The 16317-nt window shown below is 47.8% G+C and overlaps 1 protein-coding gene across 1 annotated transcript; it reads left to right on the forward strand.

Annotated features, from left to right (window-relative positions):
- Positions 1 to 1889: 1889 nt before the first annotated feature.
- On the forward strand, positions 1890 to 13491 carry LOC133340948 (CUB and zona pellucida-like domain-containing protein 1). The gene is made up of 17 exons (XM_061549491.1): positions 1890 to 1902; positions 2093 to 2212; positions 2584 to 2598; positions 3351 to 3368; positions 3664 to 3684; positions 3855 to 3971; positions 4356 to 4379; positions 4879 to 4899; positions 5090 to 5209; positions 5547 to 5660; positions 7756 to 7943; positions 8363 to 8496; positions 9436 to 9562; positions 9833 to 9942; positions 10634 to 10730; positions 11750 to 11924; positions 12468 to 13491. Coding segments are annotated over exons 4-17 (1398 nt in total). The 5' UTR covers positions 1890 to 1902; positions 2093 to 2212; positions 2584 to 2598; positions 3351 to 3367; the 3' UTR covers positions 12617 to 13491.
- The last annotated feature ends 2826 nt before the right edge of the window (positions 13492 to 16317 follow it).

The following is a 16317-nucleotide window of genomic DNA, read 5'->3' on the forward strand; positions in this document are numbered from 1 at the left end:
TTTTTCCTGTAAGAAAGCATAGATAATTATTGTTAAACAATTTTCCATGAGCAACGAGGGTTAATAGAGTAACAACATAAATAAGCCGTTCTATGGCGATAGTGGGGGTCCAATTCATAAAGGCTTACTAGAGGGCAGAGTCCGGATGTCACGGAGGTCGGGTCAGGACGTGACAGTCTGGGTGAACCCGCCAGAGCACGTGACCGGACGAGGGGGCATGGCGGCCCCTAGAAGGGGGTGAGTGGGCCACGTGATGTGGACCCAGAGCCTTCGTGAAGGATCAAGATCTCAGCCGAGTCCCGAGAGGGAGCGTGGCTGTTCTCGTTCAACCACATAGAGATTCCGTTCAAGTGGTTAGGTGGTTAGGGATGATGGTCACCACCTCACGTCGTTAACCCGTAATGTACATAGTCGCTCGGAATGTACATAGTTAACCTTGGTACGTTGAGTTTTGTTGGTTGTGTTAGTAAATCAACGTGTTGCCTCCAAGTCTTAGTGTGTGCCTGATGAGAACCCACTACAATATCAATAGTGTATACAATTAATCTGAATCACGCTTTCTTTGTCTATTTGTCTCTTTCATGTCACCTTCATTGTCTGGTGCAGAGCCTCCTACCACTCCCAGTGAGTATCTGTTGTCTCACGCGTGTCTCACGGAGGTGGAAGTCTCCCTGCGTCTCTCTTACGCGATGGATAGAAGAGGAAGCTGTCTTATCGCGATTGATTTATACGTGAAGCGTGTGTTGGTGGAGTAGGTAGAAAATGCCAGTCAACCAATTTCCATGACGCAATGACCGTGTGTGTGTCTCTGCAGGTGTGTGCCAGAACAACCCTTGTGGCAATTGGGGTACCTGTGTGGATCAGCCATACTACTACCCCTACTACCGGTGCTACTGCATCCCACCCTGGTCAGGCAGCAACTGCGAATATTACGGTGAGGTCGCCATTGTAGTTTGCACTTGTCTGTGTGTGCATCTACATTTGTCTATATTGCACTGTACATGCGTAATGTATGCAGACGATGGTGGTAACCGGACACATTGGTGCATCTTCCCAATGTCGTTCTAAAAATGTTTAGAACAAATCTACTTGAGAAAACAATTGTGCTTGTTAACATTCTCTCTTCTTCACCCCATTTTATTGTTCTGTATTGTGCACAACTAATTACTGACCAAAAGCAGACAGCCTTGAAATTGTAAGTTATAATGCCCCACGTTTAAATACATATTTATACCAGAACAGAAACAAAGACCTACTAAAATACTGTCATTAAAAAGTGACTTGCCATTTGGCACATCTGTGTTTGTGTTTTGTCTCCATCATGGCTGGACCGTTATCATCTGCCGTAGCCACCACGACTACTGGTAAGTCCTTTTATCGGAGTAGTGCATCACGTGATTCCATCGAACAGATGATGGAGAGCTGTGTGGTATCAGCATAAAATTGATGCATGACATTAACAATGGAGAAAATTTTAGCTCGAGGCAGCAGATATGTTGATGAGAGTGGTTGTATTTAATGTTGGACCCTGCTCTGATGCACAACAGGCAGCTTCTGTACACATTTTGTAAATTAGTGGACTTCATTAACAATGCGTGCATCATTGTGTGATCACAACATGGCCGTCAAAATAATGCTCACACAGTAATTGTTAAACAATGTAAATTTTCATGGGAAAATTTATCGAAGGTGATACTAACCTAAACTAAACACTTTGCACAAACGTAAGTAGCAATTTTCCCTGTAAGAAGCCATATTTATAATTATTGTTAAACAATTTGCTATGAGCTTTGAGGATCAATGGCAATAGTGTATACAATTAATGTGGATCACGCTTTCTTTGTCTATTTGTCTCTTTCATGTGACCTTCATTGTCTCGAGCAGAGCCTCCTACCACTCCCAGTGAGTATCCGTTGTCTCACACGTGTCTCACGGCGGTGGAAGTCTCCCTGCGTCTCTCTTAAGCGATGGACAGAAGTGGAAGCTGTCTTATCGCGATTGATTTTGACGTGAAGCGTGTGTTGGTGGAGTAGGTAGAAAATGCCAGTCAACCAATTTCCATGACGCAATGACCGTGTGTGTGTCTCTGTAGGTGTGTGCCAGAACAACCCTTGTGGAAATTGGGGTACCTGTGTGGATCAGCCATACGACTACCCCTACTACCGGTGCTACTGCATCCCACCCTGGTCAGGCAGCAACTGCGAATCTTACGGTGAGGTCGCCATTGTAGTTTGCACTTGTTTGTGTGTGCATCTACATTTGTTCATATTGCACTGTACACACGTAATGGATGCAGACGATGGTGGTAACTAGACACGTTGGTGCATCTTCCCAATGTCGTTCTAAAATGTTTAGAACAAATCTACTTGAGAAAACAATTGTGCTCGTAAACATTCCCTCTTCTTCAGCTCATTTTATTGTTCTATATTGTGCAACACTAATTACTGTCCAAAAGCAGACTGCCTGAACTTATACATTATAATGCTTCACGTTTGCATACATATTTATACCCGAAAGCAACAATAACACATCTGTGTTTGTGTTTTGTCTCCATCATGTCTGGACCTTTATCATCTGCTGTAGTCACCACGACTACTGGTAAGTCCTTTTATCGGGATTGTGCATCACGTGATTACATCGAACAGATGATGTAGAGCTGTGTGGCATCAGCATAAAATTGATGCATGACATTAACAATGGAGATAATTTTAGCAAGAGGCAGCAGATATGTTGACAAGAGGGATTGTATTTAATGTTGTACTCTGCTCTGATGCACAAACGGCAGCTTCTGCACGCATCCTGTAAATTAGTGGACTTCATTAACAATGGGTGCATCATAGTGTGATGACATGGCCGTCGAAATAATGCCCACAGTAATTGTTAAACAATGCAAATTCTCATGGGAAAATTAATCAAAAGTGATATGAACCTAAACTAAACACTATTCATAAAAGTAAAGTAGCAATTTTCCCTGTAAGACAGCATATATACATACATTTTTGTACTTAAAACTTTCGTGACTGCAGGAATTTATATTATTCGGTTATTTCGGTAAAGTCAAGTAGATGGAAAAATAATAATAAAAAGTGAATCAAAATAAAACACTAATGTAGACTGTAGCCTGGTTCTAAACGGAGTGAGTGTATTGGCAGTCTATAATATAGACTATAGCCTGGGTTTTACCTTGGTTAGCGTAATGTCAGTCTATAATATAGACTGTAGCTTGGTTTTGAACCTTGGTGTGTGCCTGATTAGAACCCACTACAATAGCAATAGTGTATACTATTCATATGGATCACGCTTTCTTTGTCTATTTGTCTCTTTCATGTGACCTTCATTGTCTGGAGCAGAGCCTCCTACCACTCCCAGTGAGTATCCGTTGTCTCACGCGTGTCTCACGGAGGTGGAAGTCTCCCTGCGTCTCTCTCACGCGATGGACAGAGGAGGAAGCTGTCTCATCGCGTTTGATTTTGACGTGAAGCGTGTGTGGGTGGAGTAGGAAGAAAATGGCAGGCAACCAATTTCCACGACAATTTTTCCTCATTAATAACTTATATTGCTCTGAGCAAATGAGGGTCAACAGCAATAGTGTATGCAATTCATGTGGATCACAGTTTCTTCGTCTGTTTGTCTCTTTCATATCTCCTTCATTGTCTGGATCAGTGCCTCCTACTACCACAAACGGTGAGTATCCGGTGTCTCACGGCAGTTGAAGTCTCCCCTCGTCTCCCTGACACGACGTACAAAGGAAAAAGCCGCCTCGTCACAGTTGTTTGGCAAAAGTAACCGATGGAGTCAGGGTGGACACACGATTAAGTTTGTATGACAATGACCGGGTGTGCGCGCCTCTGCAGGTGCGTGTCTATCATCCCCGTGCCTGAACGGTGGTATCTGTGAGGATCCGTGGTACTACCCCGACTACCTGTGCCACTGCAGCCCAGAATGGTCAGGCCGGAACTGTGAATATTACGGTGAGGGCACGCCGTTTGTAGTTCCATTTGTTTGCGCGTGCACCCACATTTGTCTGTATCGCACTCGGCACACGCATGCAGAAAAGGATGGCGACTGGAAAAATGAGTGCGTCTTCCCGATATCGTCGCAAAATCTTTCGAACAAATGTTCTTCGGAAAACAATTGTGGTCATAAACACGCGCCCACCCCTTGCACGTCCACTTCTTCAATGCACATGCTGCTGTCTAAAATCACGCAGCCCCGTCCGTTCGTAAGTTGTACCGTATTGCACCATGTTTTGGCACAGCAACAATGACTTACTTAAAAATTGAATATTAAATATGACTCGCCATTTGGCACACCTGTTTGTGTTTTCTGCATGTCTGGGCCTTTGTCATCCGCAGTAGGTGGAATGACTACTACTACCGGTAAGTCCTCTCTCATCGGTGTTGCGTGCATCACGTTATTCCACTGAGCAGACTGGGCAGTGCGGTTGACAATGTAGAGCTGTGTGGCATCGGCATCAAATTTATCCTCGACATTAAAACGGGGCATGACTTAGCCAAGAGGCAGGAGATGTCTTGATAACAGTGGTTTTATATTTAATGTTGGCCGCTGCTCTGATGCACAATGGGCAGCTTCTGCACACATTCTGTACATTAGTGGACTTCATTAACAATCTGCACCAGGATTGCGGTGATACTACACATTTATAAAGTGAATTCTACTGGGCAAATGTATCATCTGTGGCATCAACCTAAATTAAAACACTATAATAGATGTGTAACATTTACTGTTCCCTGCAATAAAGCATGTTTTTACAATTTCCAATGAGCGATGAGGGTCAATATCAAAAGTGTAAACAATTCATAAAGATCACTGTGCCTTTGTCTATTTGTCTCTTTCATATCACCTTGTCTGGGTCAGAGCATCCTATTACCACTGCCGGTGAGTATCCCTTGTCTCACGCGTACCTCACGGCCGTGGAAGTCTCCCTGCGTCTCTCTTACGCGATGGATAGAAGCGGAAGCTGTCTCATCGCGATTGATTTTGACGTGAAGAATGTGTTGGTGGAGTAGGAAGAAAATGGCAGTCAACCAATTTCCTTGACGCAATGACCGTGTGTGTGTCTCTGCAGGGGTTTGCCAGTGCAATCCGTGCTACAATGGGGGTACCTGTGTGGATCAGCAATACTACTACCCCTACTACCGCTGCTATTGCATGCCAGGGACATCGGGTGCCAGATGTGAATATGCCGGTGAGGGTGACCTTTAACTTCCGGCACGGTTGTGTGCACGGTGCACATATTCAGATGCTTGTGTCTCTCCACTCAAGAAGCACAAAGTGGTAATTTTCTATGTTGGTGGCGTTTTGAGTGATGAAACTCTGCAGGACAACATTACATACATGGGCATGCAATACATTCATCGTGTGTGGGAAAACCTCAACTATTCGCACAGTTGATGGCGACAGGTGCCCCTAAAGTAGTAAATAATGCATGTTTACAAGTGGGCAGGCGTGCGCGTGTACCCGTGGACGGGAAACGGCAGCGAACACAGGCGCGCGGCGACTCACGGCGGTGAATATTTCTGCAGCGGGGTGCTGGTTAAGACCATGCCACAACGGCGGGACGTGCGTGGATCTAGGGTTCCCCAACTATCAGTGCATCTGCAACTCGCGTTGGTCGGGCCTCGACTGTGAAAATCCCGGTAAGAGAGCCACTCTGCACCTCCGATTAGCACTTGGCTACATGCGGTGCGACAACATACGTACGTACATGTGCGTTTTGACAAATGTCGATTGCTCACGTGTATTTCTATCATAGTGTGTAAAATGGGTATCATGGATAAAAACTGACTACTTTTCATTTTACCAGCTAAGGCCCACCTAGCTGTTATAGTTCTTTTTCCCGAAGCGACCTGCCCATAACTAATGATAGCTCTACGAAGTGGCTTATCAGGTGGAAATTTATAACAGCCTTATACGCAAAACGCATGATGTTGATTCTTAATGTGGAGCGAAAAACTCTAGGATACGAAGAAAAATCCACGCGAGCACAGGGAGAGAGAGACAAGCAAACTCCAAATATATAAGCGCCTGGGTCAGGATCGAACCCACGACCTCTTGTATACCAGGCCAGGTAGTTAACATCTTGCCACGGTGGCGAGATGTTAGTGTCAAGAAACGCGAACGGTGGTGCTGTGTTAGAGCGTTGTTACGCTCTAACACTGCTCACCCCGAGCTATAAATGCTCTGATACGTGCATTGGCTTTGTGCTGTTCGCCTTTTGGCGTTGTTCTCTGGTCTGACACTGATAGTGAGACTCGGCCATAAAGAAGGCTGTCTCTGGTGTAGAGCATGTTTTGTTTGCATGTTCACCACAAGTACGTGTGGTTAATGCAGTCTTGATTTCTTGCAAAATGAATCAATTTGGTGTTTGAACATCTTAACACCTGTTTTATTTCCAAAAAGGGTAAAACCTATTCTTATTTTTGAACAGAGATCAAGCTTGCACACTATTCATCCGGCTGTGCCAAAGTGAGGGTTGTGAAAGTGTGGGGAACCAGAACCAATTCCAATATCATTCACCACTGGTGGTAGCCATGGCCAGGAGTCGTTGCCATCGGCACTGTACATCACTGTGTTTCACACATTTAGACCAAATAGTGCGTACGCAAAACACACGCGCTATTTTTTCCCATCAATAAATTACATAACATGTGACTGCAACTATATCAACAACAGCAGCAGCAGCCAATCTTAAGACCGTGAGTTTACAACCCATCAGGGTCAATGCAGTAGACCCTTGTTAATTCGACACAGTTGGGGCTCTGGCCTTGCCGAATTATCCAATATTCCGAGTTATGTACAATGGTACTCCCCACTGCTTCCTGCGCCCCAATAAAAACAAAATTTCAAATTTGTTTTCCAAACTCTTCACACACCATACGCATTGACACACAGCCTGCATCAATCTATCCACAGCTTTGGATTTGTCTCGCAGACTCAGGGATTTATGCATCGGTCCCGTTCTATTACTTCTTGATGTAGGTGTAGACGACATTCCTGAGTGGGTTGGCTTGCCCAGAGTGCACATGAACAAGGTGAACGCTCACCACGCGCGTCGCCACCGGACCGAGCCGTTGTTTTGGTCGTGGCGCGCGGCGTCGCTCCACGTGCGTGCCGAAATTGGCCCATTCGGTACGGCAATTCGGCTCATGGCGAATTACTAATACACCATATATATGCAGCCGTACCAAATTATCCCCAATTACGAATCATCTAATCCCAAAATAACGAGGTTTACTGTATGTTGAGCATCCCGATGCGTAGACCACCACTTAGCTGGCACTGCGGTTCAACGGCAGCGGCCCTACGGTGGGCCTCTGGTGTCTACCTGAAACGTGGATCCCCATCGCCGGCTCAGAGACCACCGACGGACGAGCACCCCGCAGTGCTCGTCTGGTTACGTGAACACCAATTTGTTTACAAAAGGTTTATTTTATTTTTCTGGATTTGATCACGTAAAATATGTCGGGGAGGTGGCGCGTTTAACGACAGATTTATAATAGATCGCGTGAATATAAATGTGTTAAACCGCCACCACCCATGTCAGGTGGTGGTGGGTTTAACGGCACATTTACTTATACGCGCTCTAACCCTCCCAAAAAAACCTTTATTATGGATATTATTGCTCGCCTGAGCCTGCTACTGCATGTTAAACTGACGGCTGGCACCGTAATAACAAATACGCCACAAAAACGTTACAATCTCGTGCACGCCTACACGTTCACCCGTTCACAGTTCGGGAAGTGGAGCTGATGAACTGCACGTCGCGCTACATGGAGCTGCAGATCCCGCTGAGCGAACTGAGCGAGCTCGGCCTCTCGTCGTCCGACGTCCACCTGGAGGACCCCTCGTGCCGTGGCTCCATCTCGGGGCAGTACCTGGTCCTGCACACCGACCTGCACGGCTGTGGCTCCACGCTGGAGGTACGTGTGTTCGATACAACGTGTGACACTTTGTATCCGTGCAGAGCCCGCGTAATAGAGTATTCCCTCGTTTTTCCCGCACTTGCTCATCCGCGATTTTTGGCTGTCCCCGAATCGCATTTTGAACTCTACACGACTGCATTGAGAGCGAGAAAGAGATATAAAGTGACGAGAGAGAACGCGATGGGAGAAAGTGATGAGATAAAGTGATGATGCGTATTGCCTCGCTGCAAAGCACCGTCATGTGGTTACTGCCACTTGGTGGTGATTTGCGTTCCACGTACACGACATGCAAGGCATCAGAAGAGAACACGCTCTCAAATCTGCGCTTTGTATGTATGTTGAACTTCTTTCGCGCCGTACGTAGCCAACCGTGCTAATCGGAGGCGCTCTCTCTCTCTCTGTCTATCTCTCCACAGACACACGACGACAACATCGTGTACTCGAACACGGCCTACGGCTTCGTGGCTGGAACCAGAGCCAAGAAGCTGCGCATCCCCATGCACTGTTACCTGGGCGCAGAGGGAAGGGTCATAGCGAGCTTCGCTCCCAGGTAATAACAGCAGCAGCAGCAGCAGCAGCCACTCACCAATATATCGAACGTCTCATTTTATATTCGAGATAAATAACCGACAGGCCGAGCAGATTTTTAAAAATGTTTAAATATATTTCAGAAGAGTCCTGGTACGGAGCACAAACCGCGACGTAGCGGGTTGGGGAGTGGTGCAGAAATCCCTTGGACAGAAGTCCCAAATTCTCTCCTCCTGAGTTCACAGGAGGGGGTAGACTTGGCTCGCTGCTGCCCCACCGAGTGGGGACCGCGAGCGGGGTGTGTGTGTACTTTAATGTGGGCATTAAAGTACACCCAAGAAATGGAGTAGAAGGAGTGGGGAGAAGAAGGGGGAGGGGAAGGCTGAGCAGATATTATTAGCGTCAATTGCAAATGCTAATGTGTTTGTCGGTGGCTACGATTCTTTGTCAACAAAATGCGACGCACGCAACGGAAGCTAACTGCACACTTTTGTTTTGTTATGGTGCGATTTCCAAAAATAATCAGACCTTGGTGTGTTTTAAAAACATTCATTCACACCCCGATAGAACTGAATTAGTTTCTAAGTTTCTCGTTTGAAAAATGGTACCATGTGACCCGTAACCTGAATCACACTTTAGATAAGTATGACAGCATTACGCGTGCAAGCGGACCGCAGCAGAAGAGATGGAACAATTGAGATAAGGTTACGTGGAGTGCCGGATGGCGAGGGTTGGCGAAGGCGTAGTGATGCCCTCATCCAGCAGTATGTAGACAAAGACTGATGATGATGATAACAATAACAGCATTCCACATTTCTATGGAAACAGCCAGTTAGTGTGGTGCGCATTTGCGGCAAAAGAGGTCAATATACGTCCATAGTGGTGGAAAATCGGTGTCCTTGTAAACAAGATATGGTCACTGATCCATGCGGGTGTCTGTGCGCCCCCCGTCTCGCTGCAGGGTGTACGACAAGTACAGCTCGGGCACCTTCGACCTGAGCATCGCGATCTACACCAGCCAGGCCTTCAGCCAGGCCGTCCGCGCGTACCCATTCGAGGTGGACCTCGGAGCCCCGATCTACGCAGAGGTTGGAGAGACGAGCTTGCGTTGCGCCCACCACTCACGGTCACACGGCAGCGTGACAAGAGGCACTGTCCACGGCTGCCATCACGTGGTTGCTGGATATGGTTGTTGGATCGGTCGCGTGGGCCGGTGAAAGCCAAGGGCTCAACCGAAGTCGTCACAGCTACGCTAACGGCGTGCCGACTGTGCGCTTGGCTGACTCCCAAGTGGCCGGGTCACCCAATGACCACTTTCACTTCTACCCAACGATCACGCATTCCTCTTGTTTCACCAGGTGCTGCTCAACTCCTACGATAACAGCCTGCAGCTCCTGCTGGAGACGTGCAAGGCTTCCCCGAATCCAGGCACCGCCGACAGCGAGTCCTACGTCATAATTAGAGATGGGTGAGAGAAGAAATAAAACGACTGCCACTTTTTCTGTGTGCATGTGACACCACCGTACTGTGAGCATCATGCACACAGACTCGAGAGAATCAAAATTGTGGCCATATTTTTAGACAGCAACAGACAACAGGGGACATCTTCTTCTCATGGCTGATGTTGATGTAAGGGGGAGACAACTGCAACTTTACATTGAGGTGGTCGAGTCAGATGATTGCGTCAGGAGTAGCGGAGTAGCGTTTCATCGCCGTGAAGATGCCTCCTTCATATTTGTGAATTGGACATTCAGACGTTATATATTCCATTGACCGTTCTGGGTGACCACAGTCGCACACAGCGGAGAGTTTTGCATTTTCCATGAGAGAACTGTACAACGGTCTCATTCTTGATAGAGGTCATCAGTGCAGCATAGCCATCACCATTTCCTGCTTTCTTGCACCTCAGGGGCTTTATTGATCACTTTGTGGCACAGATTGTCACTGCCTAAGGGTGACGATCAACCAATTCTAACGCTTCACACGGAGGCAAATTGGCAGGCTTGGAAAGCTCGGTGGAAGACAGTCCTCCCATTGCTGTTTGGCTTAAGAAAGGGGTGGCAGGAAATCACACGTCAAAAATGTGGATGTGTGTTATGCGTTGTGTTCACGCCGAGCTCACGTGTGCTCATTGGCTCTTCTTTCGCTGGCGACGGCAGGTGCCAGGTGGATCCTTCCTACACCACCTACTCCAGCGGCGACGAGAAGAGGCAGCACTTCAGCTTCCAGAGCGTGGAGTTCTTCAGCGGATCCCAGGTAAGCTCTTCCGAGGCCTCCCTTTAGCCGATTCAGGATCATTCCAATACACTCGGGGCTTCTGCAGAATGAGAACATGTTAAAAGCGCCCCGTATGATTTGATGTTGGTCTGCAGATGCATCTACACGCGTGCGTGGGATTTCCTAAACATTGTGAACATGAATGGGATGCTTGTGAAGTGCAGACCGACATTTTCCAGAATCTTTCACCGGAATATTGCAGAGTCGAATGAACTCTTCTTTCAATTAATTTTAGTCACGGTCACATTTATTTGTGTTGGGGTATTTGATCGTAAGTTCGGGATGCTATCCACCTCTCCTAAGTCTGTGGCTCATGTACCCTTAGCCTCTCTTGTCTTTTACCCTCTGTCCTTTACACCCCTTCTTATTTAACCACAACGTCTTATCTAAGTAAGAATAATCCCCGCTTCGTGCAGGTTCATCAAGTCGATGGGGTTTAATCACTCAGTCGGTGAAGTCAGAACCCAAAAGGGCATGTACCGGAGGCCAGTCAGATATCAATCACCCTAAGGACTTCGGATGACTACGACACAGGCCTGGTGATTTAAATATCTAACATATAACCCAGGAACGCATACCTGTTCACCAATACGGTTGACCCGTATTCTTGTACAGGGAAATTGAGTTTCAGGTCCATGTGGCGTACAGTCGTCTATTGTTTGTGTCTCTCCCTTGTGATGATGGGACTTTGTAGGATGAACGTTGAGATGTATAAGGGGCACGGGGTGACCAATAAGGTCTGAATTGGTCTGTAATACGGAAGGCACTGATGAGGGGTTGACAGGTATGGGAACGTCTCAATCATTTCCAGAGTGAAACCCTGCTGGGATATTGGGTCTTTGTAAACATTTACATTCCTCAAAATAAATATTGACTGCGATATTAATTGAATTCGTGCAATGCATCTAATCGTGGAAGGGTTAGTCACCACATCGCGATATCCCACGCCAACATCTCCGTGTTGATACCATTCCACGTTCACCACTATCCCTGGGCAGGTGTACCTGGAGTGCAACGTGCGCGTGTGCAACATCTCGGACGTGAGCTCGCGCTGCCGGCGAGGGTGCGTGCGGTCCAAGCGCTCCGTGCGTGACCTCGTCGGCCCGGAGAATCGCGCCGAGCACAAAGTGGACCTCTCCCAGGGCCCCGTGCTGCTCCGCAAGACGCGCCAGGGTGAGCTCCTCCTTACCGGTCGGCTACCATCTGCGTAAATGTGTGTGTATGTTGAACTTCTTTTGTGCTGTACGTAGCCAACCGAGCATAGCTCCAGTGGCTTCCTAATATCGGAAGGAAGAGCGTTCCAGACGGCCGCAGAAGCGCATCTGAAAGCGCGCGATGCGGTGACCGTCTTTTTTCGATGGCTTAGCCAAAAGTCGCTGCGAGGGTGACTGGAGTTCGTGTGATGGTTTATGCTCCTTGATGAGATTAGCAAGGTATTGTGGTTCATTTGTGGCAAGCACTTTGTGTGTAATGTTCGTATCCATTATATACCGGCCAATAAACCTGCTATGCTAGAACCAAACAAATACCATTTATAATTATTGATTTGAAGCTTTCGTGACTTTACCGAAAGAACCAAAGAACATTTAGAATTGTCTGCTTTTTTTTTGGTCAGATACCAGGCATAGCCACCCTGTGCTACTTTGTTCTAATTACATTTAATAGCTTGGAAATGCACCGGATCGCTTGTGACCTTTTAACCTTTGGTCCCCGCAGTCTCCGGCTTGAGCAGTTCGGCGCTGGGGTTGGTGTACGCGCTGGCCGCTGCTCTGACCGTCACTGCCGTCTGCGTGGCTGTGGTGAAACTCTACGGTATCCGCTCCAGAGCCACTCAGTACGAACTCATCGTACCGATCGATGACTGAGTGGGACATGCACGGATCCGGACAAAGAGTCGCCGCTCTCCGTTGGCCCATAGAGGGGCGTTCGTTTATTTTCATTCTCCAAACCTTACTCCAATATCAATGTTATAATCCCAATCTCGATCCGGGAGAATCTCGCCGAGTCTAGAACGTGATTTCACAGGGAGGGTTTCAGACCAATGAGATCTTCATAAGTTGTGTTGCTCAGGGGAAACCAGGGTTTTGATGAACGCACATGCATCCCGAGAAGAATATTCACACTCTACGCGGATCGCTAATCAAAAGCAGGGCTGTACTGCCCCCGCCCCCGTGGATATCACTTTGGTGGGCTCTCAACTCAATATCCTTGAGCCTCATGGCTGTGTAATCAAGTTGAACTCTTAAGCCACTTAATCACGGTAGCGAGTTACATCTAATCAATAAACATCGATTTAAAATTAATTATCTACAGTGTACTTTTAGCTATAGGTGTCTACAGACGAGTAGAAGTGTAGTGGCAGTAAAAAAAAAAACCTGACAGCCCTTTAGCACCCATCCATCACTGCATCAACCGTGGACGTTGCTTGTCCATATTTTACCATGCTAATGTTACCATGCTAATGTTACCGAGCTAATGTTACCATGCTAATGTTACCATGCTAATGTTACCATGCTAACGTTACCATGCTAATGTTACCATGCTAATGTTACCATACTAATGTTACCCACGGCCTAGAATTACATTCAGGTTGCTTGGCTCGGAGCTCAATTAGCCAACCACTCCACCACTGCTTGCCCCCACATGTGTCGATGCAGGTAAACGCATTATTGTTATCACCTGTAACTCTTGTATCACGATTCATATATTTTTGTGTGAAAATAAAATGATTTTAAAATAAAATGCGTTCCCATTGCGTCATTCGTCTTAATGGTATATACTGTACATGTAAAATCAGTGATAACGTGAAATTACCACATTACAAGGCTTAAGAAGAAAACTGCGGATGGAAAATGAATCTGGCCCTACGCGCACCGTGACCTCAGCATGTGGCAAAGCGACGATGGGAGCCCGCACCCTCGAGCCGTGGCTGAACGGCACCACGCGCCTGGAACGCTCCTTTGCACCACACCTCCGATTAGCACGGCGGGCTACGTACGGCGCGAATGAAGTTCAACGCACGCGCGTGGCACCGCCACCTCCCCACCCGCATCCGAGCCATTACCGACACTCGCAAACCTAACTCACAATGCCTCGCTTTTTCTATAGATGCACGCGTCGCTACATTTCATTCTTCGCTGGAACGCACTACATGCCACGTGCTTTATTTGTGTCCAAGTTGTATGTTCAGTGCCCTGGTCACGGCTCGGCATGTTAAGGCGCGACAGAACCTGCTATTCTGTGCCCGTATTGGCACGTGTGCCACTATTATATATATTTATAAGATTGAGTTTCTTCCCCAACCCCCACAGGGAGACACCTTCCTTTAGGTTTAGGGAAACGAATGCCAGAATAAAAGTCTCTGTGCAGTGTGGGTTGTTTGCTGGCCACGTTGATTCAAGCAAAGCGCCACCAGTCCAGGCATCGCTTGTTCTGAAATTACGATGCACTCCCAGAGAAGGCCGTGGGGCCAATGGGTGGTGAACTTTTTTTCAAATGTAATATATTACGGAGGGATGGGGGCCATCCATAAATGACGTCACGCACCTAGGGGTCAGGGGGGTCAGACATTTGTGACGATGTGTGACGAGGGGGGGGGGGGGGGTTGAGAAATGTGACGTCACATCAAAATGCGCAACTTTAAATGAATATAGACAACACGTTCTACTTAATTAAATAGACTTTAACATCAGAGTGCAGCGCCACATTAAATACGCACTACAATGACAATAGTTTGCTACCTATTTTGCAACTTTATTCGTATTATTCTAATGTAGACATCTTACGCAGACGTAGACGGCGGTGTGTTTCGGAGCAGTGGCAGAGTGGGCTGCAGGTCACGCCGAGAACTCCGCCAACCCGAGTTGAGTTCGTGGCGCGTGATGCGTGCGGACGGTCGAACTCATGTGGCACCAGTACGTGGCCAACCGTGCGAATCTGAACCAGTCCTGACCACCCCGACCGCTTTCACGAACCCGCTCAGGCGAGCACGGCGGCATGGCCAAGTCCTCCTCGCGCAGCAGTGGAGATTGACAAAGAGGGCGCACGCATGTGTTGCTGAACCCGTGACGCTGCTTCCCATTCTGCATTGCGCTGTCCAGCTGTACGCAAGCCAGTTTGATGTAGATAGGGCTGCCCTCTCTTCTTACTCGGCGATGCGGCAATGAGTCTGATATGCCAGCCAGCCACGACTAGTCGAGTACAGAAAAGGGTCTGCAGCTGGCATGCTGTTCTTTGGAAACACCTCGTAAGCAGTATTTCTTATCATGCCCCTGAATGCATGCCGATACGGTATTTAGATCGCGATGGAAGATAAGTACACGTGTATGTTTACCAATATAAGTTGGTAGATGCGAGCTGTTTAGCCAAACTAAGCCATAAGATTACCTTACAACTTGTTGACGTTATCCAAATGAACTGAGCATTTTAAAATGTCGCCGCAAAAGATGCCTTGTATTTCTATTCACTTATTGAATGTTTGGTAATTTTCTCTCAATTCTATTCTGATCGTGCCATCGGCATCACGTCACGTGATGACGTTCCCACGCGGATCCCTTGCAGGGCAGTGCGACCCTCGGGTTTGAGAACGGCCCACGGAAGCAGAGCCTACAGAGCCACCTCCGAGGAGATTTCTTCCACTGACCTCTGGGCCACAACACGAGTAGCTGGAAGCACTGTCCCCACCCACTCGGCACGAAACCGAAGGTTCGGATGCATGGCAGCCAAACCAATAACTTCCTTCTCAGAGGTGGAATTGAATCCAAGTAAGGGTAGAACCTCGTTTAACGCGAGGACTTTTTGTCCGTGAGCACACCGCCATCAACTTGCCGCGTTGCAGAATGCAGTCAAATTCCAGGCGGCTGCCTGGATTTGATTCGAACTCAGGTGCTCAGAGGTGCCAGCTCAGTGCACTGATCTCTGAACCACTCGGCCACCTCGTGACTGCATTTGAGTTGTTAATCTGGCCATCGACTTGCACTTAGATGACACACAGTTCCAGGGAGAAGTTGACTTTCGAATGAATGCCCCGGGTGGTTTGGCGTGCAGGCTACGATATTTACTATTTATGTAAATGAATATGAAAAAGGGCACACGAGGACTGGAAATGCCAGACAATTTGAGTTCCTGTAAGATCTGACGTGAACCAAACACCTTATCACAAAGCTTTGAACCCTCAAACCTTAGTCCCCCTCCCACCAGAGCCGCCACAAACGATCTCCCTTCAACCACGGCACAAATCTGCGACCTCCACCTCTCACCCTGACGCTCGTCAAACGCCGAGAAGACGACGGCGTGTGGGGTGCGTCCGAGTCCGAGAGGCAAAACGAAACAACGGAGTAAGAGACGGAACGGGCGGCAGGCTGCCCGGCTCCTTCTCTCGCCATGCCACTCGCGTTCTGCCCGCTGCTGATGGTCGCGGTCGCGTCTTTCGTCTCACAAGGCGCTGCTCGTAAGTTTGAAACTCACGGAGGCTCTCAATTTCATGTTGCCGACTAGGCGACCGATTGTTGATAGACACTGGGGGGGGAGGGGTTTGAGGGCGCCGCCAGCAAAGTGGGCCTCGTTG

The sequence above is a fragment of the Lethenteron reissneri genome, chromosome 2 (genome assembly GCF_015708825.2).
Source record: "Lethenteron reissneri isolate LAM-NWPU_2019-01 chromosome 2, ASM1570882v1, whole genome shotgun sequence".
Taxonomy (NCBI): Eukaryota; Metazoa; Chordata; class Hyperoartia; order Petromyzontiformes; family Petromyzontidae; genus Lethenteron; species Lethenteron reissneri.

What these genes read in the sequence shown, in the direction of transcription:
- LOC133340948 (XM_061549491.1), top strand. An exon ending in GCCTCCTACTACCACAAACG is followed by an intron (nt 3,685 to 3,854) that starts GTGAGTATCCGG and finishes GCGCCTCTGCAG; the next exon opens with GTGCGTGTCTATCATCCCCG. An exon ending in GCATCCTATTACCACTGCCG is followed by an intron (nt 4,900 to 5,089) that starts GTGAGTATCCCT and finishes GTGTCTCTGCAG; the next exon opens with GGGTTTGCCAGTGCAATCCG.